The sequence below is a fragment of the Hylobates moloch genome, unplaced genomic scaffold, assembly GCF_009828535.3.
Source record: "Hylobates moloch isolate HMO894 unplaced genomic scaffold, HMol_V3 SCAFFOLD_18, whole genome shotgun sequence".
Classification (NCBI taxonomy): Eukaryota; Metazoa; Chordata; class Mammalia; order Primates; family Hylobatidae; genus Hylobates; species Hylobates moloch.
Genome location: NW_026652293.1, coordinates 8,033,727 through 8,057,209, shown reverse-complemented (window position 1 = coordinate 8,057,209; position 23,483 = coordinate 8,033,727). Strand labels below are relative to the sequence as shown.

Sequence of the window (23,483 nt, the reverse complement as noted above, 5' to 3'; positions counted from 1 at the left end):
TGACGTTCATTTTTACTCACAGAATTCCAAACAGTAAAGTTTCTGATAGTCTCTGATTTTATAGAACCAAGTTTCTCTCTAAGAGAGCAGTAGTCACTCAAGGAAGAGGGGTTGTTAAGAATCTCTAGGCTGCAGCAAGTCCTTGGAAGACAAGCAGCTGTATGTTATCCCAGTGTAAGAGATAGCAGGATGGAATTTTACTCTTTCAGTGGAGCTAATATTTAGTTTCTTGAGTAGTTCATTTTCTAACTCATTTTATTGTGACCTAGAACACTCCAACCAAAGGTAGCTGGAAAGGAAATCTCCCTGAAGATCGCCTTGCTTAGCACAGAACTGAACAGATACACAATTCAAATAATAGGTAACACCTAAGAAGCACCTGAAAACTGCAATACCTAGTTGAAACACTCTTAAGTAGCCTGTGATCTCTTCATCTAAGGGGTTTCAAAGACCTATAATTAAGACCATTTAAATAGTAGTTATTTTAAAACATGGCAATATAACTGTATAACGATTAGTTTCACTTCCTAGAATCTAGACGCAATAATTTTTTCCCAACAAAATAAAGGGGTGCCCAGTTTGACTGAAGTGGTCTTGTGCTAAAAAATAAAAGGTTTCCTCCTGGGGCCGGACGCGGTGGCTCATGCCTGTAATCCCAGCACTTTGGGAGGCCAGGGCGGGCAGATCACGAGGTCAGGAGATCGAGACCATCCTGGCCAACACGGTGAAACCCCGTCTCTACTAAAAATACTAAAAAATTAGCCGGGCATGGTGACGGGCACCTGTAGTCCTAGCTACTTGGGAGGCTGAGGCAGGAGAATGGCGTGAACCCAGGAGGCAGAGCTTGCAGTGAGCCGAGATCGCACCACTACATTCCAGCCTGGACGACAGAGCGAGACTCCGTCTCAAAAAAATAAATAAATAAATAAAAATTAAATAAATAAATAAATAAATAAATAAATAAAATGTTTCCTCCTATTGTCCACAACATGCAAGTCTCCTAGGTGCAGTCTCCAGTCTCAACAATCCAAAAAGCTACTTCTGAATTTAGAGTAATATGGTCACATTCCTTTTACAGCTAGGAATTGTTTTAAAAATGCAAACTTAACACTTTTAAGCATGCTCAATACTTTTTAAGTTGTTTGCAAAGTAACCCATTTGGCTATGCAGACTGTAAATCATACCAACTCTAGAGGGACAACGTTCACGTAGAGTGCGTAGGCGCAGTATCCCAGAATTACACGGTATGGTGACTGTTAAATTTTTGGGAAAAAACAGGACAAAAAAACCCCAAAAAGCAAAAACCTTTATTCAAAATTAGGTTTCTTTCTTAACTAATGGTGTTTTTTGGGCTGGAAGAAGCCAGTGAGAAAAAGCTTTGAAAACTGTAAAATGCTTTGTGACTGCAAGATACTATTACTCCAATGGAGCTCAACATCTCCATTATATAAACCCAGAAGAGGCTGAAATCCGTTTCCTGATACCCAGGGCTTCTTTTGTTGTGCCAGGATTATCTCTCCCCAATAATTAATCACTAATTGACTTAAAACACTAAAAACTCAACCACTTAACCTATTTGTAACCTCAGTCAAGTTAATCATTTCCTTCTAATTTTAATGCATTAAGTTTTATAATAGGCGTTAAACCTTTTTCAAATGCAATGGTTTTTCCTTTAGTCTTTTAATATGTTGACTCACAGAAAGATTGTTTTGTTCTTGGGACAAACCCTACTTGATCACATATATTTTTAATACAGTTAAGTTCTCACTTAACGTCACTGACAGGCTCTTGGAAAGTGGGGCCTTAAGCAAAATGTTGCACGAGACCGTTCTTTCTCATCAACCTTGTAACACGTTACTCAAAAACCTGCTTACTGTATATCATTTTGCTTAAAGTTAGAAGTTTCCAAGAGCCTACTGATGAGTGAGTTACTGTACTCATTGGTTTCAGTTAGCTAAGTCTGTTTAGCATTTTTGCATCCATATTTTTATGTAAAATGAGCCCCTCATTCCCTTTTTGTCCTTTAGGTGGCTTTGGAATCACCTAGTCAAGGGGAAATGCCCTTATATTTTGAAACGTATAAACTTAAAACAATGCCATCTAACATTTTCTCGGCAAAGGCTCACACTAAATACTCCACTGGTTTTTCCTCCTGTCAGGTGTATCTCCCCTTAATCTCTTCACATTTTCTCCTCTTCCTCCCTAGAAAATTAGGCCTCCCCACAAAAGTTCTATTATGAACGGTAACTTGCTCCAAAGAAGCAAAATGTGCTAACACCGTGATAAAGTGTACCCTGTGACAATGTCACATTGAAAGATCACCAACTGGCTTTGGGTTGTTCACAGTAGGATTCAAATTCCTGCTTCATCTCTCAATAGTTAGGTGAACTGTGCAGTTACTTTATTTATCCTAGCCTCAGGCCTAGCATATGAAATGAGGATAACACATACCTTGAAGAGTTGTGCATGATTTTGAAATATGTATAAAGTACCTGGTGGAATTATTTGGCATCTAAGAGTTGCTCAGTAATTGCTAATTCTACTAAGTGAGGAAGTGATTTTTTTTTCAGCTCATGCTGTTAAATGTCCTCAATCCACCAACCCACAATTTAGAAATCCAAAAAGTTCTGAAAATTAAGTACTTTCATAACTTACATGGTGGCAAAACATGATGACCTAAATGTGAGGCCTTTCATATCTCAGTGTGAAAATTCCTAAGTTCACTAGATTTTTTTTTTTTTTTTTTTTTTGAGACGGAGTTTCGCTCGTCGCCCAGGCTCCAGTGCGATGGCGCGGTCTAGGCTCACTGCAACCTCGGCCTCCTGGGTTCAAGCGATTCTCCTGCCTCAGCCTCCTAAGTAGCTGAGATTACGGGCATGCGCCACCATGCCTGGCTAATTTTGTATTTTCAGTAGAGACAGGGTTTCTCCATGTTGGTCAGGCTGGTCTCGAACTCCCGACCTCAGGTGATCTGCCCACCTCGGCCTCCCAAAGTGCTGGGATTACAGGCGTGAGCCACCGCGACCGGCCCTCACTAGATATTAATGTGATTGTTTATAAGAGTACTACCCTAAACTAGTGATGGTACGTTACTATACAGTACATGCATCCTGTTACCTTGGGAATTCCACATTTTTCAAAAATCTTAAACTACATATGACCCCAGTGGTTTCAAACTAGGAATGTGGACTTCTAATACACTCTCTATAAAATCAAATGCTGTATATACAAACAGTAAAAAGGAGAATGGCTAAGATTTATGCAGTCTAAATCCAGCCTTGCTATTATCTCTACACTAACTCCTTGGGTTCAAAGTCATCACTAGTAAACTGAAGGAACTGGACTTAAGTTCTTTCTAGCTTATTAATTTTTTTAATTTAATACTTTTAACTATCTCTCTCAGCCTGGGCAACATGGTGAAACCCTGTCTACAAAAAATTAGCCAGGCGTGGTGGGCCACACCTATAGTCCCAGCTACCTGAAAGGCTGAGGTGGGAGGATCACCTGAGCCTGAAAGGTTGAAGATGCAGTGAGCCTGTGATCACACCACTGCACTCCTGCCTGGGTGACAGTGAGACCCTGTCTCCAAAAAAAAAAAAAAAAAGTATCTCTGAAAATTATTTTAAATATTGAGTTGAGCAAAAATGCTCAAGTTAAACATTTTGGCTGTTTTTCCTAAAATGTTTTACACAGAGAGCTAAAAATCAATGTATATGGAATGTATTCACTATTGAGGAAATATTAAACAAAAAAAACTTGACCATCTTCACACTGAATACTAGGGAAGAAAGATTAGTACCATGGAAAAAAATGCTAGTTTTGTATTCAGATCTGAGCTCAAACCTTAGCTCTGCTATTATAGCTCTGTAACTGTAACATATTCTTTAAGCTTGTTTTGTCATGTTATGTGGTGATAAAGAAAAATATTTGTTACAGGGTTGTAGTAAGGATAAAACAAAGTGAAAACCTCTAGCACAGTTTCTGACTGCACTTTTTCTCTGTTTGTTGAAAATGAAAACATTTTAAACATTTAAAATGAAAATTTTAAACACTGTAATTTTCAGGTAATTAATTACATGTATGTTGAGCAAAAGTGAATACTTTTCTTATAAAAGTAACTTTCCGGCCGGGCGCGGTAGCTCACGCCTGTAATCCCAGCACTTTGGGAGGCTGAGGCGGGTGGATCGCCTGAGGTCAGGAGTTTGAGACCAGCCTGGCCAACATGGTGAAACCCCATCTCTACTAAAAATACAAGAATTAGCTGGGTGTGGTAGTGGGCGCCTGTAATCCCAGCTACTCTGAGGCTGAGGCAGGAGAATCACTTGAACCTGGGAGGTGGAGGTTCCAGTGAGCCGAGATCGCACCATTGCACTCCTGCCTGGGCAACAAGAGGGAAATCCCATCTCAAATAAATAAATAACTCCCCCATTATTCAGGCATTGTAAATTATGTCTTTGATGGCATGTCTTTGAAGGAATTACGTCTTTTTAGAGGACAGTGACATGTAATTTAAAAAAGTATAGATCCAAGGTTAATAAACTCACTTCTCTCTCTCTCACACACACACAGAGAGAATACGAGAATGAGCCAGTCTCATCTAAAACCGTATTAAACTTGGGTCTTCATGTACACATTTGGTAACAAATTTTGAACTACCTTGAATTTTCAAGTTTCTAGTTTTTCTCTTTAGCTGAGGACTTCTTGAAACTGTTTTGGGAGAGAGAATATTAATTTTTAGAATCCAGGCATAGCCCAAACAATTCTCTTTGAAAAGAAAGCAAACTGGAATCCTGGGAAAGTCGTTAGTTCTCAACATTACTTATAAACATGACAAACAATAAAATAAATTTTATAACAACTTGTAAGAGCTTATGTTTTCACATCTAAATTTTCAATGGTAAGGTTCCTTACAATCTCAAGTGTTAAAAGGTATCAAGCACACTTAGGTTACAAGAAGCAAAAAGATTGGTTTGAGCAACCTAAGGGAGGAGGATCTCTGGAGAGTGTAACAAAGCTGAATTTCAAGAAATCTGGTTTCTAGTTTGGGCAAGTCAGTAAATCCGAGCTTTCTTTCTCACCTCTTACAAGTAACGGCATTTTCCTTCCTTCCTCACAAAGTTGACTCATGAAAGCACTTAAAAAAGTTAAACATGTTACATACTATGTTCTTTAATCAGCACTAATAACATTAATATTGATCGAGCAGAAGGTACAGCGATCATGCGGGTGGGGACCAGAATTGGGAATTGGGAAATCTAGCTTCTCAGCCCAACATTTGCACCTGCTAGTTCGTGATGCAAGGCACCTCACTTATCCAGGTCCCCATTAAACTAGGTTTAATAAAGTGAGTTTGCCTAAACCTCTTCCCAGCTCCAAGGCTAATTTTAAGCTATTAATTTGAATCCAAGGCCTAAAATATTTGAGCTCTCATTTAACAGTCAGCCGCTGCAAAAGGTAAAGACAGCAATCTTGTACGAACAAAGTTAAACATAACGTGCTAGACACAGGTCTATGCAACACCATGCAGTAGCCAATAGGCCCACCATACCACCCTTCATCTGGAAATTGATGCTACATTTCCAAATGCTCTTAAAATGTTTAGGTTCATATTAAAATAAAAATGGATATTTATGGTAAAATGAGAACCAGAAAAACTGCAAAATTATACACAGGCCTAAGGGCAGAAATACCCCCAAAAGACGACATAGTGACAATATTTTCCAACTTGTGCTTTCTTGTTTTTAAAACAAGGCTGATGATTCTGAAATCAGGTCAATGTCTATCACTTTTTTTTGTTGATGTTAAATGCACTAAGGTAATACAGATTCTTCAATTATACTTTGAAACAACAGCATTTCCCTAAGTCAGGACTTTTTTATTGCGAAATTTAACAAACCACCAAACTCAAGTTTAATTATTTCTGCTTTATTATTGGTCATGAATAAAGACTTCTTTTAAAAAATAATTACAAAGAGAATTTATGACTAAAATATACTCGGTTAACCAACTTGCTCTGAAATTAATAATTTGAAAATGGCAAAAAAGAAAAAAAAAAAGCCCACAACATATTAACTTCACTCTTCAATTAGGGGCAATAAACAAGGTCAAAATTAGTTTAAACAACATACTGAGTAATAAAAAAGTTGTGCAGAAGTCCCAATGCCTCCAAAAAACTGATAGAATGTGCTTAATATATATATCCCCACATGGTAACATAAAAAATCCAAGTTTTCCAGTAAAAATGTTCTGTTCATGTTCCAATACCTAAATCTGGGAAAACAAATTCAGGCAGATGAGATAAGAATGTCACCACAATAAAATAAAGTCATCAAAACTTAGTGAACTAAAGTTTAAAAGGTAGAGGAAAAATAACCTAATTTGACCACACAGTAATTACTTCCAGAAGACAAAAGATCCAATCCAGGTAAAATAAACCTTTATTTTATTGTCTATTTTACCTAACCCTAAAGAAAACATTCTACGTGAGTTGATGAGAGATACATCGGTCAAGTTTTATGCCAAAAAATTATGCATACTATACTCTGAAAGAGCTATCCAGACTCCTTGCCAAAAGGCCAGCATAACTTTCAGAGTAGAGATCGTGAGCTACCACAGATGCTGATTGAAACAGCTAACAGCAGCTCTTTCTCCTCATTCCCACCCCGTGTGTAGGAGTACGCAGTCCCATACCACCACCAGTTGGAAGATGATCTAGTCTGGAGACAGAACGGTGTAGAACAAAACCCTTGCCAGGGTCCCAAACCTCTTTAGAACTCTAATTAAAGATACTTCCGTTTCCCACACAAGTTGGAATGAAGGGGAAGCAACAACTGTTAAAACACTTAAAAACTAAGCCTTTATCTATTTATTTAGAAAACACACTATGCAAAGAAGCCAATTCCTTACATTAAAAATATTTATTTGCAACAGCTCTCCTTTTTAAGGCCTCAACAGATTAGACTAAACCACACCCCTCCATAAATGGCACATTCCATACAATAGCCTTGAAGATGGCATAGGACGATTCCACCGACAGCTGGGGGAATAGCAAACTTGTTGAAATTCCGAGAATGAAGTCTGATGGTTCCCCGAACCTAGCCCTTTTATTACTAAAGTCACTCGGGGACAAGAGGGTTACAAAAATATCCCGAGACGCGTACGCGGGTGAGAGTGGAACGAGAACCACACGGGATTTGGGCCGTGCTGTTAACCCGCACCTCCCTGAGTACGGACGTTTCCCCGAGGAAGGACATTTCTAGTCGGAGAGAAAAAGCGAACTTTGGGGTTAACTCTCTCAAAACTCTGAGGTGGGGAGAGAGGAAGCAGCCCATTATTTTCCAGGATCCAGTCCCGAACTCTCACTTTTGCCCGGGGGGAAAAAAACGGGTCCCGCCCACGCTCGGCCCGATCCGGGAGGCGGGACCTGCAGCGACCCCGAAGGACAGAGGCGGGGCCGGTTGGCAGTGCTGCCCCTCCCCCCTTTGCTAGGAACACCCCCGTCCGCTAGAGAGAGGGCTCAGGGCCCCCACCCTCGCGCCAGTCGCAGGGGGAAGGGGCAATACGGGTGCCTCCGCCCCTCCTCGCTGAAGGTGGGGAGTGGAGCTCCAGTCCGCCCGCCTCCCCGCACTGGCTCCAAGGGGACGGTCCCGAGGAGGTGGGGCCTCTTGGGGGCGCTGACTTCACACCCCTCCCCCTCCGGCCGCTGGCGGTTCAGGGACACCCCGCCCGCTCCAGTGCGGTGGGTGGGGGAGGCAGCTGAGCAGACCGGAGCCCTGCAGCGGCGCGGGGCGGGGAGGGGCGCGCGCACGGGCGCGCAGCCACCACCCCCGCGCGCCAGCAGGGCCCCCCACGCTCAAGGGTGCGCGAGGGCCCCGAAAGGGAGGAGGCCGCGCGTGGCACCGGGGATGGCGGACTCTAGCCTTCTGTCCCCCACTCTTTTCACCACTCGCCCCCAGCCCCCTCCAACCCGCTCCAGGCCTCAGACTCCGCACTGACCTGACAGGCCGCGACATGTTCGCTGTCGAAACAGGACCGAGTCGAGAAGCCAAAGACCAGGACCCCCCCCACCCCGCGCGCTCGGCGCCCCACCCCCCCCGAACTTCAGCCGATGGGACCGCTGCTGCCGAACCCCGAGCTGCTGGCTTCTCAAACTCCGCTGCTCTTTGGTTCAGGGCTCCTGGAACAGACGAGCCCCCCGCTCCCCCGTCTCTTCAAAATGGATGAATCAAACCAGCCGAAAATGCGCCAAAGCCGCCGTGCAACCAAACCCACTAGGGTTTGTGCGCTCCTCCCCAACACGCCTGCTCATTGGAGACTTCTGCCAGATGCGCCCAGATCATTAGTCCGTTTGAATCATCACGTCTTCCAGGCCCCGCCCTGCTCTCTGATAGGCTCCACCTTCACCGTGGGGTCCTGTTAGTCAAGATGCTCTGAGAGCGCACGGCCGCAAAACAAAAATGGTCGCTGCTTAGCCCGCCCCCTGATTTCCAGTCCAGAGTTGCAGATTCGTCTGGGGTCTTATCTTAGAAAGACTAGAAAAAAAGATTTATATAGGGTTCAGCGTTGCTCAGTGTTAGTTTAATGGTGTTTCATCTCGTCTGCCTTGATAACCTAGAAAATCCTCTAATAGCAAAACCCGTGGGATAGGCAGCAGATTCGTCACTGAGGGGCTGCTACAGAATTGGAGGGAAATTCCTTAGGTTCAAAAAATTTGACCTTAAACCTACAAGCCCCTTACCCTGGCTTCGGCATTAGCTCTCAGGTACCTAATCAGGCTGCTGGTGTAGAGAGGCAGGATCATAATCAAGGAATATCTTCACCCCCAATTTCCATTCTCCATTCTGGACCTTGAGATCCACTTCAGGGTCATTAAAGTCCCAGTCTGGTACATTACTATTTTAAGAAAAGAGTCAGGTGTACAATAACTAAAAGCATGAGCTCAGGGGCCACAAGGTATTTCAGGTGGAATCCCAGGTCCACTACTTAATAGTGGTATAACTTTCCTTCTCTGTGCCTCAGTTTTCTCATCTGTAAAATGGGAAACAAGGGTACCTAAGTGCATAGGCTTATTAGTATTAAATGAGTTGATATATCTATCAAAAGCCTTTAGGATAGTCTCTGGCTCACAGTAAGTGCTATGTAAGTGTTAAATCCAAGTTTTAAAAGATGATTCCATCCCTGGGTAGAGATGGGTGGAGTTGGCTCAAGACCCTATCAATTCTATTGATTTACCCTTTACTTTATAAAACAAAACAAAGACTCTTCGAAGTCATATAACTGAAAGTAACACACATCATTTCACTTAAATCCGTGAGCATCTGTTGGATGCCTAACACTCTCAAAGGCAGAACTCAGGATTCCTATGTGAATGGCTAAGGCTGAGTCTGCCATCGGAAATAGACGTCAATACCTGCCACAGTCGAAGCAATCATTTTTGTTTGGTGGCTGTGTGCTCTCAGAGCATCTTGACTAGCAGGACCCCATGGTGAAGGTGGAGCCTATCAGATAGTCGGGTGGGGCCTGGAAGACGTGATGATTCAAACGGACTAATGATCTGGGCGCATCTGGCAGAAGTCTCCAATGAGCAGTCAGTTAATAACCAATTGAAGATACACTTTCCAAACAACGACAACAAAAAACACACCACATCTGCCCCTCAAAGTCTCCCTTTGTAAAATCTGGCTTCCCAAAAAGAAGAGAATAGCACAGTCCACCAGTGAAGCATTAAACAAATTAATATCTTTTGTCTCTTCCATGTCATTCCACCCTCTGTCCCCCTTATTTTAATTTTTAATTTTTATTTTTTCGAGACGGAGTCTCACTCACTATGCTCCCCAGGCTAGATTGCAGTGGCACGATCTCTGCGCACTGAAACTTCCACCACCCGGGTTCAAGTGATTCTCCTGCCTCAGCCTCCCAAGTAGCTGGGATTACAGGCGTGTGCCACCACGCCCAGCTAATTTTTGTTATTTTTTTGTGGAGACAGGGTTTCACCATGTTGGCCAGGCTGGTCTTGCACTCTTGAGCTCAAGTGAGCTGCCTGCCTTGGCCTCCCAAAGTGCTGGCATTACAGGAGTGAGCCACTGCACCCATCCCCTGCAATTTTTTTAAATTGTGGTAAAAAAAAAAAATACATAACATAAATGTACCATTTTAACTGTCTGTAAGTGTACAGTTAAGTGGCATTAAGTACATTCACATTGTTATGCAACCATCACCACGATTCAACACCAGAACTTTCTCATTTTCCCAAACTGAAACTCTGTACCCATTAAACACTAACTCCCCACTTTCCCCCTTCCCCACAGCCGCTGGCAACCACCATTTTACTTTGTCTGTATGAACCTGACTGCTCTAGGAATCTCATGTTGGTGTAAGCACACAGTATTTGTCCTTTTGTGATTGGCTTATTTCACTTAGCATAATGGCATCCAGGTTTATCCATGTTGTAGTAAGTGTCAAAATTTCCTTTCTCTTAAGGGCCAAATAATATTCTATTGTATGTATATACCACATTTTGTTTATCCACTCATTCATCAGTGGACACTTGGGTTGCTTCCACCTTATGGCTATTGTGAATGATGTTGCTGGGCAAGTGGGAGTACAAGTATGTTTGAGTTACCTGCTTTCCTTTCTGGATATATACCCAGAAAGGGAATTGCTAGATCATATGGCGATTCTGTTTAATTTTTTGAAGAATTGCCATATAGATTCTCCATCGGCTGTATCATTTTACACTCCTACCAGCAATAGTGTTCCAATTTCTCCATGTCCTTGCCAACATTTTTTTTTGTAATAGCCATCCTAATGAGTGTCCATATACAGTTATTTTTGTTTTTGTTTTTTTTCTGTTTGTTTTGTTTTGTTTTTTTGAGACGGAGTCTCGCTCTGTTGCCCAGGCTGGAGTGCAGTGGCGTGATCTCGGCTCACTGCAAGCTCTGCCTCCTGGGTTCATGCCATTCTCCTGCCTCAGCCTCCCAAGTAGCTGAGACTACAGGTGCCTGCCACCATGCCTGGCTAATTTTTGTATTTTTAGTAGAGATGGGGTTTTGTTACGTTGGCCAGGCTGGTCTCAAACTCCTGACCTCAGGTGATCCACCCGCCTCAGCCTCCCAAAGTGCTGGGATTACAAGCATGAGCCACCACGCCTGGCTTTTTTTTTTTTTTAGACAGAGTCTATCTCTGTCACCCAGTTTTCAGTGGCACGATCTTGGCTCACTGCAGCCTCTACCACTACCTCCCAGGTTCAAGCAATTCTCCTGCCTTAGCCTCAAGAGTAGCTGGGATTACAGGCATGCGCCATCACACCTGGCTTTTTGTATTTTTAGTAGAGACAGGGTTTCACTATGTTTGCCAGGCTGGTCTCGAACTCCTGACCTCAAGTGATCCACCCACCTCTGCCTCCCAAAGTGCTGGGATTATAGGCATGAGCCACGCGCCCGGCTCCATATATGTTTTGACGAAGTGTATTATCATCCCCGCTATTGTCAGAATGCCAGGGCAGAAACCTGGGCGGCAGAGTGATCACCAAGTGGCTTTGTTGGAGGCTCTTTTATTAGGCCAAATTTTTATTATTTTAGTAAACACCATTATTTGGTATTGTGAGATGGGGCAGAGGAATTCTTGTTACTCATTTATTAGGTAGTGAACAGAAATGACCATAGTCAACATTTGCAGGCAGGTGGAGAGTTCAGAATAGGTCTTCAGGGTGTTGGCCTGACAGTGTAGTGCAAGGTCAGTATACAAATGGCCACTGAGTGAAGACTCTCCCCCTTCCAAGTTCAGGCTCATATCCTACCTTTCTCTTCACTGCAGCTTCGGCTAACATCTTCCTTCCATTTGCTCATTTATTCACTTAGTATTTCAATCAACATCGTCTCTCAGGGAAGAAATAACTTAAGACTTGAACTTCGAGTTTACTTTTTAGTGGACAAGTACAGAACTATGGCCAGTAGTGACAAAAGAACGTGGAATGCAGTCTCCAAGGTCAGTTCCCTCTAACCTGTACCCCAGTGATCTGCCCTGTGTACCTGTCTTAACCACAACCAGTTTGCTGGAAACTGAGGAAGGACACTGATCATAGGATAGGTCAGGTTTTAGAAGCACTATGTGATAACCCTGAAGGGACAGTATGTGTAATAAAACTAGGAGAAACTATGAAAACAGAAAAGCCTCAGGAGACAGAAAAGGCGGAATTATTCCTCTTCCCTGGAAATGAAATCTCATGGCCTTTTAAACACAGTGCTTAATTTTCCCCTGTGATTTTAGTTATGTTTTGAGAAGTACCATTTTCCTTCTCCTTCACATATGTTAGACAATAAGAACTGGCAGTGCTGGGATGGTAAGACTGATGGGTTTTCCATATACCCAACAAAAACTCATTTCCATCAAGGGCTACACTATAGCAGCTGAGAGCTTCATAAAAAATTTTCAGCATTGTGTGCTGGGCACTTCCAGTTCTGTGAACTCATGCAAGTCAACCAACCAGGTCTAAAGACAAAGACTGCTTCTACTGAGCGCAGGACCACAGGAGGATACCACTCTTTGGAGATGCTGCCAGGAAGTTAAAGAAACCTCCAACTCTTTTTTTTTTAATTTCTTATTTTTAAATCTTCTACCTCCAACCTGCTGGCTCTCTCTGTACTACCACTCTAGAAGACAGGATGGGATAGAAGAACTGTGTGTATTGGGTCAGTCTCTCTACAGCCCCAGAGGCTGAGTAGCCTGCTTGGAGATCCATGATTAGAGGAAATTTCCCTTGTCTTCTTTTTCTCAAGTGTGTATTTCTTTGCTCCAGATTCCTATCTTCCTCTCTACTTTGAATATTAAGAGCTAAGCTTAGGTGATTTTGTACTACTAAACCAATAAAGATGTACAACTCAATGTCCAGTTTAAATTGAAGAAAAATACAAGACTAACTTACTGTTTTGCTGGACACAAAATCCATAGAAAACTTATCACTGTAACACTGAGGGAGAGACAGCTTTATCTATGTAAACCACTGACAAATATTGTGAGGTGAACACTGCTGAAAAGGGAGGCCCCAAGGTAGAACAAAAAGAGCAATGAACTTGTAATCAAGATTATCTGTCTCTGAGCTCTGTAATTTACTACCTATGTCCTTTAGCAAATTTCAAACTCCCTGTGCCTCAGCTCCTTCATCTGTGAAATGGGGATAATTACACTGGTCCTTACCTACTTCACAAGGTTAGCATAATAACAAGAAAAAAAAAGTGGGATCACTTGCGAAAGCAGTTTGTAGACTGTGAAGCACTATGAGCGGTAGAATGGGATCACATTCTCTTCACTAAAGGAAAACCCCAAATTCCAATAGCTGACTTATTCCTCCAACAGAATACAACCATCCCTGAATACTGGTAACAGTTAAAAAACTGCTCGGCAGGGCGCGGTGGCCCATGCCTGTAAATCCCAGCACTTTGGGAGACCAAGGTGGGTGGATCACGAGGTCAGGAGTTCAAGACCAGCCTGTCTAACATGGTGTGAAATCCCGTCTCTACTAAAAATACAAAAATTAGCTGGGTGTGGTGGTGCACACCTGTAATCCCAGCTACCAGGGAGGCTGAGGCAGGAGAATGACTTGAACCCAGGAGGTGGAGGTTGCAGTGAGCCGAGATGGTGCTACTACACTGTAGCCTGGGTGTCAGAGCAAGACTCCATCTCAAACAAAACAAAACAAAACAAAACAAAACTGCTCACAGCTTCCAGATGAGATGAAGAGAAGGTGCAGTAATGAGGAGTGATGACCATCAGCTTGCAGCACTGCGATGCACTTTGTTTCATATGGAGAGACAATGACATTCTCTACCTCCTAACTATTCCTAGGAGAATTAAGCTGCTCCAACCATGACCATATAGGCATGATTTCACCAACTAGTGCCAGCCTTTCTATCTCTTTATGGGTTCCAGCTCGGTATCCCTAACTGCCTAACAGGTATTTCCACTTGGATGTCCACAAGCTCAATTTATTTATGTCAAAAAAAATCATCTTTCCCACCCACATTATTTTCCTGACTCCATTCCTGTCCTCTGTATCATTTTCCCCTGTCAGTTTTATTGAGGTATAATTGACAAATAAAAATTGTATATATTTAAGTTGTACATTGTGATGTTTTGATACATTATGAAATGATTACCCAATCAAGCCAATTAACATGTCCATAGCCTCAGTTATCTTTTTTTGGTGTAGTGAGAATACTTAAGATCTACTCTCCAAGCAAATTTCAAGTATATAAAATATTAACTATAGTCACCATGCTGTACATTAGGTCTCCAAAACTTGTTCATCTTACAACTGCAAGTTTGTGCCCTTTGACCATCATCTCCCCATTTTTTCCACCCTCTGACCCCTGGTAGCCATTCTCTACTCTCTTTTCCTATGAGATCTACTTTTCGGAGATTCCACACACCGGATAAACAAGATCATGCAGTATTTGTCTTTCTATGCCTGGCTTATTTCACTTAGTATAATGTCTTCCAGGTTCATCCATGTTGTTGCAAATAGCAGAATTTCAAGAAGGCTGAATAATATTCTGTTGTGTGTATGTAGGTATATAAACACACATATCACATTTTCTTTATCCATTCATCCACTGACAATCTGATTCCATATCGTGGCTATTGCAAATAATGCTGTGATGAACGTGGGCGTGCAGATACCTCTTTGAGATACCAATTTCATTTTCTTTGGATATATATCCAGAAGTGGGGCTGCTGGATCATATGGTAGTTCTATTTTTAAATTTTTTGAGGAACCTCTATACTGTTCTCCACAATGGCTGTACCAATTTATATTCCCACTAATGATGTATAAGGGTTCCCTTTTTTCCACCTCCTCACCAACGCTTGTTATCATTTGACTTTTTGAGAATAGCCATCCTACCAGGCGTGAGGTGGTATCTCATTGTGTTTTTGTTTTTGTTTTTGTTTTTGCTTTTTGAGATGGAGTTTCGCTCTTGTCCCTCAGGCTGGAGTGCAATGTTGTGATCTCGGCTCACTGGTTTGAGCGAGTCTCCTGCCTCAGCCTCCCAAGTAGCTGAGATTACAGGCACCACCATATCTGGCTAATTTTTGTATTTTTAGTAGAGATGGGATTTCATTACGTTGGCCAGGCTGGTCTGAAATTCCTGACCTCAGGTGATCCACCCACCTTGGCTTCCCGAAGTGCTGGGATTACAGGCGTGAGCCACAGCGCCCGGCTTATTGTGGTTTTGATTTGCATTTCCTTGATGACTGTGATGTTGAGCACCTTTTGATACACCTGTTGAGCACCTTTTCATATACCTGCTGGGTGTTTGTTGGGTGTTTGTATGTCTTCTTTGGAAAAATGTCTATTCAGGTACTTTGTCCATTTTTTATTTGGGTTATTTGGGTTTTTTTTTTTTTTGCTGTTGAGTTGTATGAGTTCCTTATATATTTTGGATATTAATGACTTACTGAAAACATGGTTTGCAAATATTTTCTCCCATTCTGTAGGCTGCCTTTTCATTTTGTAGATTGTTTTCTTTGCTATGCGTTATCACCTTCCTCTTAGCTATCTGTGTTCAAATCTTGGTACTACTGACTCTGTCTTATGCCTCACTGTTAGTCTTCAAAGTGGAAACCTCTTGATTCCTTCTTCATTGCATTTGTCAAATTCATTTTTCACTTGCCATTTACATTGTCACCATTCATGCTTAAACTACTATAAGTCTTTCTTCTTTCCTTTTTCTGTAAACTGTAGTAGATACAACAGGCAATACTACCTTCCTAAACCACAGTACTCATATCATTCTCATACTCAAATTTTCAATAAGTCCATACAGCTTCCACAATAAAGGCTAAACTGTACTAGCATTTAAGCTACCACCAGACAGATTTCTCAAGCCCAAATCTAATATTACTCTACTTAAAATATCTCCACAGGCCAGGCACAATGGCTCACGCCTGTTATCCCAGCACTTTGGGAGGCTGAGGCAAGTGGATCACTTGAGGTCAGGAGTTCGAGGCCAGCCAGACCAACATGGTGAAACCCCATCTCTACTAAAAATACAAAAAAAAAAAAAAATTAGCTGGGCATGGTGGTATGCGCCTGTAATCCCAGCTACTGAGGAGGCTGAGGCATGAGAATCAAATCGCTTGAACCCTGGAGGTGGAGGTTGCAGTGAGCTGAGATGGCGCCACTGCACTCCAGCCTGGGAGACAGAGTGAGACTCCGTCTCAATAAAAAATAAATAAAATCCCTCCACGAACTGGGGAAAATATTTGCAATATGTGTGACAAAAGGTTAATGTTGATAACATAAAAAGAGCTTTTTAAAAGTCACAAGAAAAAGACAAAATGAAAACAGACATAGGACACAAATAGGTGATTCATACAATAAAAATGACTAATACATTTAAAAATATGATCACTTGTAACAAAAAACAAATTTAAAAAATTTTCTAGCATGCACACTGGAGGATTAGAAAAGGTAAATTATTTTAAGAAAATTTAAAAAATGTTTCATTTCTTAGATTGGTAAAGGTTGAAAACAGTCTTGTTAAGGATATGGGGGAAAATGGCCTCTCAGACCCTACTGGTGGGAGTTTATACCAAAGTGCATATACTCTGACCCATTTCTAGGAGTTCCTAAAGAAGTTTCACATAAATTTATAAATATGTAAATATGTTAGTTTGTAGCACCGTTTGTAATAGAGGAAAAAGGAATACCTAAAATATCCATCAATAGATAATTGGCAAAGGCCGGGCACAGTGGCTCACGCCTGTAATCCCAGCACTTTAGGAGGCTGAGGCGGGTGGATCACCTGAGTTCAGGAGTTCAAGATCGGCCTAGCCAACATAGCGAAACCTTGTCTCTACTAAGAATACAAAAAATTAGCCGGGCTCCTGGTGGCAGGTGCCTGTAATCCCAGCTACTGCAGAGGCTGGGGCAGAATTGCTTGAACCTGGGAGGCAGAAGTTGCACTGAGCTGAGATCATGCCACTGCACTCCAACCTGAGCGACAGAGCGAGGCTCCGTCTCAAAAAAAAAAAAAATAGATAACTTGGCAACATAAATTATTAATATATCCATATAGTCCTATGCAACAATGAAAAGGAATGAGCTAGAACTGTATGTTCTTACATGGGAACATAGCCAAGATACATTAAAAAGAAAAAAGCAAACTACAGAAAGCCAAGTATGAGCCCGTTTATTTTTTTTATTTGTATTTTTTTTTAAGAGGAATGGTTCGTAGCTAGTACGGTATGTGTAGAGAAAAACCTGAAAGGATACTCAAACTCTTAATCAAGTTATCTTTCAGTGATAAAATTACAGGAAAATTCTCTTATTTGTTTGTTCGGAGATAGAGTCTTGCTTTGTTGCCCATGCTGGAGTGCAGTGGCACGATCTTGGCTCACTGCAACCTCTGCCTTTTGGGTTCAAGTAATTCTCCTGCTTCAGCCTCCCGAGTAGCTGGGACTACAGGCTTGCGCCACCACACCCAGCTAATTTTTGTTTTTTTAGTAGAGATGGGGTTTCACCATGTTGGCCAGGATGGTCTTGACCTCTTGACCTCATGATGGCTCATGCCTGTAATCCCAGCATTTTGGGAGGCTGAGACAGGAGGATAGTTTGGGCCCAGGAGTTTGAGACCTGCCTGGGCAACATAGCATCCTCTGCCTTGGTCCCCCTAAGTGCCTATCTCTACAAAAAATTAGGAAAAAAAAAGATTAGCCATGTGTGTTGGTGTGGGCCTGTGATCCTAGCTACTAAGGACACTGAGGTGGGAGGATTGCTTCAGCTTGGGAAGTCCAGGCTGCAGTGAGCTGTGGTTGTGCCACTGCATTCCATCCTGAGCAACAGACTAAGACCCTGTCTCAAAAGCAAAATAAAACAAACAAACAAACAAGTGGAAGTGGGAGGCAGAAAAGGTCAGAGTGATGAGACATGGGAAAGGTTTCATCAGCTATAGCTGGCTTTTGAAGAAGAAGAAAGGGAACCATGAGCCAAGGAATGTGGGCAGCCTCTAGAAGCCAGAAAAAGCAAGAAAAATGATTCTTCCCTAAAATAGCTGCTAGAGAGGAATGCAGTCCTGCCAACACGAATTTTACCCGAGAGAGACCCATTTTGGACTTCTGACCTCTAGAGCTGTAAGATAATTAATTTGTGTTGTTTTAAGCCACTTAAAAAAGAAGTAATGTTTATGTTTTTCAATAAGAAAAAAAAGATTAAAAATGCACTTTCAATAGTTCTCTACTACAGGGTGAAATCCAGGCCAGATGTGGTGGCTCACACTTGTAATCCCAGTACTTTGGGAGGCCAAGGTTAGAGGATCACCTAAAGCCAGGAGTTCGAGGCTGCACTGAGCTATGACCACATTACTACACCCTAGCCTGGGTAACGGAGCAAGTCCCTGACTCTTAAAAAAAAAATTAAAAAATGGAGCCTAAACACTTCAGCATGGCATACAGACTCCCGTTAATTTGACCCAAACTCCAATCTCATTTTCTCACCTCTACCTTTGCTATGATCTGTATGTTTTGTGTCCTTCCAAAATTCCTTTCTGTTTTTTTTGAGGCAGGGTCTTGCTCTGTTGCCCATGCTGGAGTGTAGTGGTGCAATCATAGCACACTGCAGCCTCAAACTCCTAGGCTCAAGCCATCCTCTGTCTTGGCCTCCCAAAGTGCTGGGATTACAGGCGTGAGCCACCACACCTGGCCCTGTTTTTGTATTTTTTGTAGAGATAGGGTCTCACTTTGTTGCCCAGGCTGGTCTCAAACTCCCAGCTTCAGGCAATCCTCCCACCTCGGCCACCCAGGGTGCTGGGATTAGAAGTATGAGTCATTATGCCCAGCCTAAAAATTCATATGTTGAAATCTATTTCCCAGCCAAGCATGGTGGCTCACGCATGTAATCCCCACACTTTGGGAGGCCAAGGCGGGTGGATCACTTGAGGTCAAGCGTTCGAGACCAGCCTAGCCAACATAGTGAAACCCTGTCTCTCCTAAAAATACAAAAATTAGCCAGGCATGGTGGTGCGTACCTGTAATCCCAGCTACTCAGGAGGCTGAGGCAGGAGAATCACTTGAACCTGGGAGACGGAGGTTGCAGTGAGCAGAGACTGCACCACTACACTCCAGCCTGGGCAATAAGAGTGAAACTCCGTCTCAAAAAAAACAAAAACAAAAAACTATTTCCCAATGTGTTGGTAGTAGGAGATGGGGCCTTTGGGAGGTGACTAGGTCATGAAGGTGGCAGTCTCCTGACTGGGATTACTGCCCTTATGAAAGAGGGCACGGGGAACTTGTTTTGCCCCTTCTGCCATGTGAGGAAGCAGCAAGAAGGTGCCACTTATGAAGAGGAGGGCCCTCACCAGACACCAAATTTGCTGACACCTTGATCTTGGATATCCAACCTCCAGAATTGTGAGCAATACATTTCCGTTGTTTATAGATTACCCAAATCTAAGGCATTTTGTTATACTAGCCTAAACAAAGAGAACGCTACAGTCCTCCTGCCAGCTCCAGCTATTATGAATATCCACTATTCTCCAAATTTCCTGTAATCTTCCATTTGGCAAGCTCTTACCCAGCTTGAACACCCTCTCCTTTACAAGACTTTCCTTGACCTCATCCTCGCCCTCCATCACTGCAAGAAATAAAGACTTGGTGCTCTCTGCACTGAGACACAATTCTTTTTACATGTCCACCTGCTTTCTGGACTGCCCTTCCTATACAGGAATGTTCTTTTCCCCAGCCCTGCATCCTACATACCTAATGAAGTACCTGGCACGTGGTAGGTACACCACTATTGCTTAAATTAATGACCTAAACAATCTGCCAATAATCTAAGCTTATTTCCCACTGCTCTAAACATAAACCCTGGGTTCTACTGGCTACTTCCCAAACCTGAGTAAGAATTCTAAACTTCTTTTGCCCCAACCTGAAATTCTATCTCACCTCTTGATTTTTATCCATCTTAAATGCTACTTCAAAAACTCTTTCTTGACCTCCTTCTTCTTTGGACTTCAGTGGCATAGGCCTTTATATCCCCTATAACTCCTCCTGTAATCATGGACACATAAAAGGTGTGTAATAAAAAATACTGTTTAGGCTAGGTGCAGTGGCTCATGTCTGTAGTCCCAACATTTGGGGATGCTGAAGTGAGAGGATTGTTTGATGCTAGGGGTTTGAGACCAGCATGGGCAATATAGCAAGCCCCTGTCTCTACCAAAAAAAAAAAAAAAGTTTTGTTTAAATATGAATACAATTATGTGAAAAAATATTTGCATAAAAGTTGATTAAAGGCAAATTTATTGAAATGTAAATAGAGGTTTTGTTTGGGTTGCTGGACTCCTAGGAGGTTTGGATTTTCTTTTTTTTTTTTGAGACGGAGCTTCACTCTTGTTGCCCTGGCTGGTGTGCAATGGCGCGCAATCTGGCTCATTGCAACCTCCGCCTCCCAGGTTCAAGCAATTCTCCTGCCTCAGCCTCCTGAGTAGCTGGGATTACAGGCCTGTGCCACCATGCCTGGCTAATTTTGTATTTTTAGTAGAGATGGGGTTTCTCCATGTTGGTTGGGATGGTCTCGAACTCCCGACCTCAGGTAATCCGCCCACCTCGGCCTCCCAAAGTGCTGGGATTACAGGCGTGAGTCACTGTGCACGGCCCATTTTCTTTAACGAGTAGGTTTTTTATCTCTCATTATAAAAGTATTGGAAAATTTGTATACCCTTTAATACATTACTGTTTCCACCATATTGAAAACTTTTTAAACGGAAAAACTTCAAGGAGGCAGTGTAGTATAGTAAAGGGCCCAGTTTCTGGAGCAACACCACTTAAGGTTAAAAAAAAAATCACAGTTTGCCACTTGCTGGCTGTTTAATCTTTGAGCAAAGTCTAAATTGTTTGTTCCTCAGTTTCCTCACATATTTATTTCATAGGGTCATTGTGAAAATAAAAATAATCCATGTGAAGTACTTAGGTGAGTACTTGGTTTATACCAAACACTCCGATTAACATTAGCTACTGGCCGCAACAGTTGAAGCTGGAATGGCTGTCAAAATCTCTGCACTTGCAAACAAAAAGCTGATATTCAAAATTAAATGACAGTCACCGAGGTGACATATCTTAGTAAGTGGAACGTGTCAATTAAACAGCTTGGGATATGTCTGCACTGCATGCTATTCTAACTGCACCTAATTTGGCCCCAAATTTAATTACATGCATGTCTCTATTTCACACATGAACATGTTCTCAAAAGATATCTAACACAAACCAAGAGTTTCAAACCCCAAAGGGCTCACTCAGTTCTGTTTCTCTAAATGTCTGGGCTTATTTTCTAAAATAGGTTTTTCAGGCCAAATGTTTCCCAGAAACCTAAATGACAGAATGGAGACAGAGAATGAGAAGACTTGCAGTTATGCCTTGGCTGTATTACAAATTCAACCAGCTGCCTTTCAGTCAAATTTCAAGACATTTGTTCCCTGAAACACAGAATGGGAAGAATTGCTTACTTTCTTATTTCAAGGATAGTGTAAGAGGCATATACAACTCACAGATCTGAGGGAAGAATTCTATATAAAATAAATCATAAAATATCTCTTTCCTCTATCTACTTTCTTTATTCCCACTAACATATAGTTCTTAATCAGATGAACTTTAACTTGATTGCAAATTAAATTAGACTACAAAAAAAAGGAATCAAAACAGTACCCATTATGATATGATGGTTAATTTTATGTGTCAACTTGACTGGACCACAGGGCGCCCAAATACTTGGCCAGACATTATTTTGGGTGTTTTGGATGAGATTAACATTTAAATTGGCAGACTGAGTAAAGGAGATTGCTCTTCCCAATGTAGGTGGGCCTCATCCAATCAGTTGAAGGCCTCAGTAGAACAAAATACTACCTTCCCCCAGTAAAAGAGAATTCTCCTTCCTGACAGGCTTTGAACTGGAACATTGACTCTTCCAGCCCACTAGACATCAGCTTTGCAGATTTTTTTTTTTTTTTGAGACAGTGTCTCACTGTCACCCAGGCTGGAGTGCAGTGGCATGATTTTGACTCACTGCAACCTCCGCCTCCCAAGTTCAAGTGATTCTCCTGCCTCAGCCTGCCGAGTAGCTGGGACTACAGGTGCCCACCACCATGCCTGGCTAATTTTTGTATTTTCTAGTAGAGATGGGGTTTCATCATGTTGGCCAGGCTTATCTTGAACTCCCAACCTCAAAGGATCCGCTCTCCCCAGCTTCCCAAAGTGTTGGGACTACAGGCATGAGCCACTGCACCCAGCCAAGCTCTGCAGATTTTGGATTTGCCAGCCTCCATAATTGTATAAGCCAATTCCTTATAATAAACACACATATTTATATATCTATATCTCCCTACATGTTTATTTCTATATATCTTTTACTTATAATATTTACCGATCTCTCTTATTGGTTCTGTTTCCCTGGAGAACTCTAATATAGAACAATAAATACCATTATACCAAAACTGCAGCTAAAACTTCAGAGAATTCAGGTCATGCTGGAAAACTAAAGGCAGGCAGGGTTTTTCTAACAACAAAGGTCATATATTCTGACTATATCCTGAAGTCTCTGGTATTTATGGCAGAATAAAAAAAAATATGTAGAAATATGGTGAAACCCTGTCTCTACAAAAAATACAAAAATCAGCTGGGCATGGGGGCATGAGCCTGTAGTCCCAGCTACTCATGAGGCCGAGGTGGGAAGGTTGGAGGATTGCTTGAGTCTAGGAGGTTGAGGCTGTAGCAAGCTGAGATCACACCACTACACTCCAGCTTGCGTGAGAGTGAGACCCTATCTCAAAGAAAAAAAAAAAAAGACATAATGCAAGGCTGGGTGTGCGGTGGCTCATGCCTCCTATAATCCCAGCACTGTGGGAGGTAGAGGCAGGCAGATCACCTGAGCTCAGGAGTTCAAGACTAGCCTGGGCAACATGGTGAAACTCTGTCTTTATAAAAATACAAAAATTGGCCAGGTGTGGTGGCATGCGTGTATAGTCCCAGCTACTCGAGGCTGAGGTGGGAGGATGGCTTGCATCCAGGAGGGCTGCAGTAAGCTGAGATTGTGCCATTGCAGTCCAGCTTCAGTGATAGAGTGAGACCCTGTCTCAAAACAAACAAAACCCAACTCTCTCTCTATATATATATCATATATATAATTATATGTAGAATTCTTTCCAGAATACCTCATTTTCTAGTGACTTCCTGCCTATTCTAACCTGCAGCTTTGGGGGTTATTTGGCTTTAACAGATGAGTCACTTACACAGCTGAGGAAATCTTCCTATACACAGTGAACCAAGAAGGGTGGAGGGGAGGGCTGGGTGCAGCGGCTCGTGCCTGTAATCCCAGCACTTCGGGAGGCTGAAGCAGGTGGATCACGAGGTCAAAGATCGAGACCATCCTGGCCCACATGGTGAAACCACGTCTGTACTAAAAATACAAAAATTAGCTGGGCGTGGTGGCGGGCGCCTGT

General features: G+C 42.4%; 2 protein-coding genes across 3 annotated transcripts in view; one reads left to right on the top strand and one right to left on the bottom strand.

Annotated features, from left to right (window-relative positions):
* The window catches only part of NUCKS1 (nuclear casein kinase and cyclin dependent kinase substrate 1), a 36,845-nt gene extending 28,600 nt beyond the window's left edge, over positions 1-8,245 (bottom strand). Inside the window, exon 1 of one of the 2 annotated variants that reach the window (XM_032136709.2) lies at positions 7,996-8,245. In XM_032136709.2, coding sequence (XP_031992600.1) covers positions 7,996-8,012 — 17 coding nt within the window. In that variant the 5' untranslated portion in view covers positions 8,013-8,245. The remainder of the gene's footprint in view (positions 1-7,995) is intronic. The other variant, XM_032136710.2, reaches the window with a different exon arrangement.
* The window catches only part of RHEX (regulator of hemoglobinization and erythroid cell expansion), a 919,952-nt gene that overhangs the window by 603,049 nt on the left and 293,420 nt on the right, over positions 1-23,483 (top strand). The gene's annotated exons all lie outside the window — the stretch shown is intronic.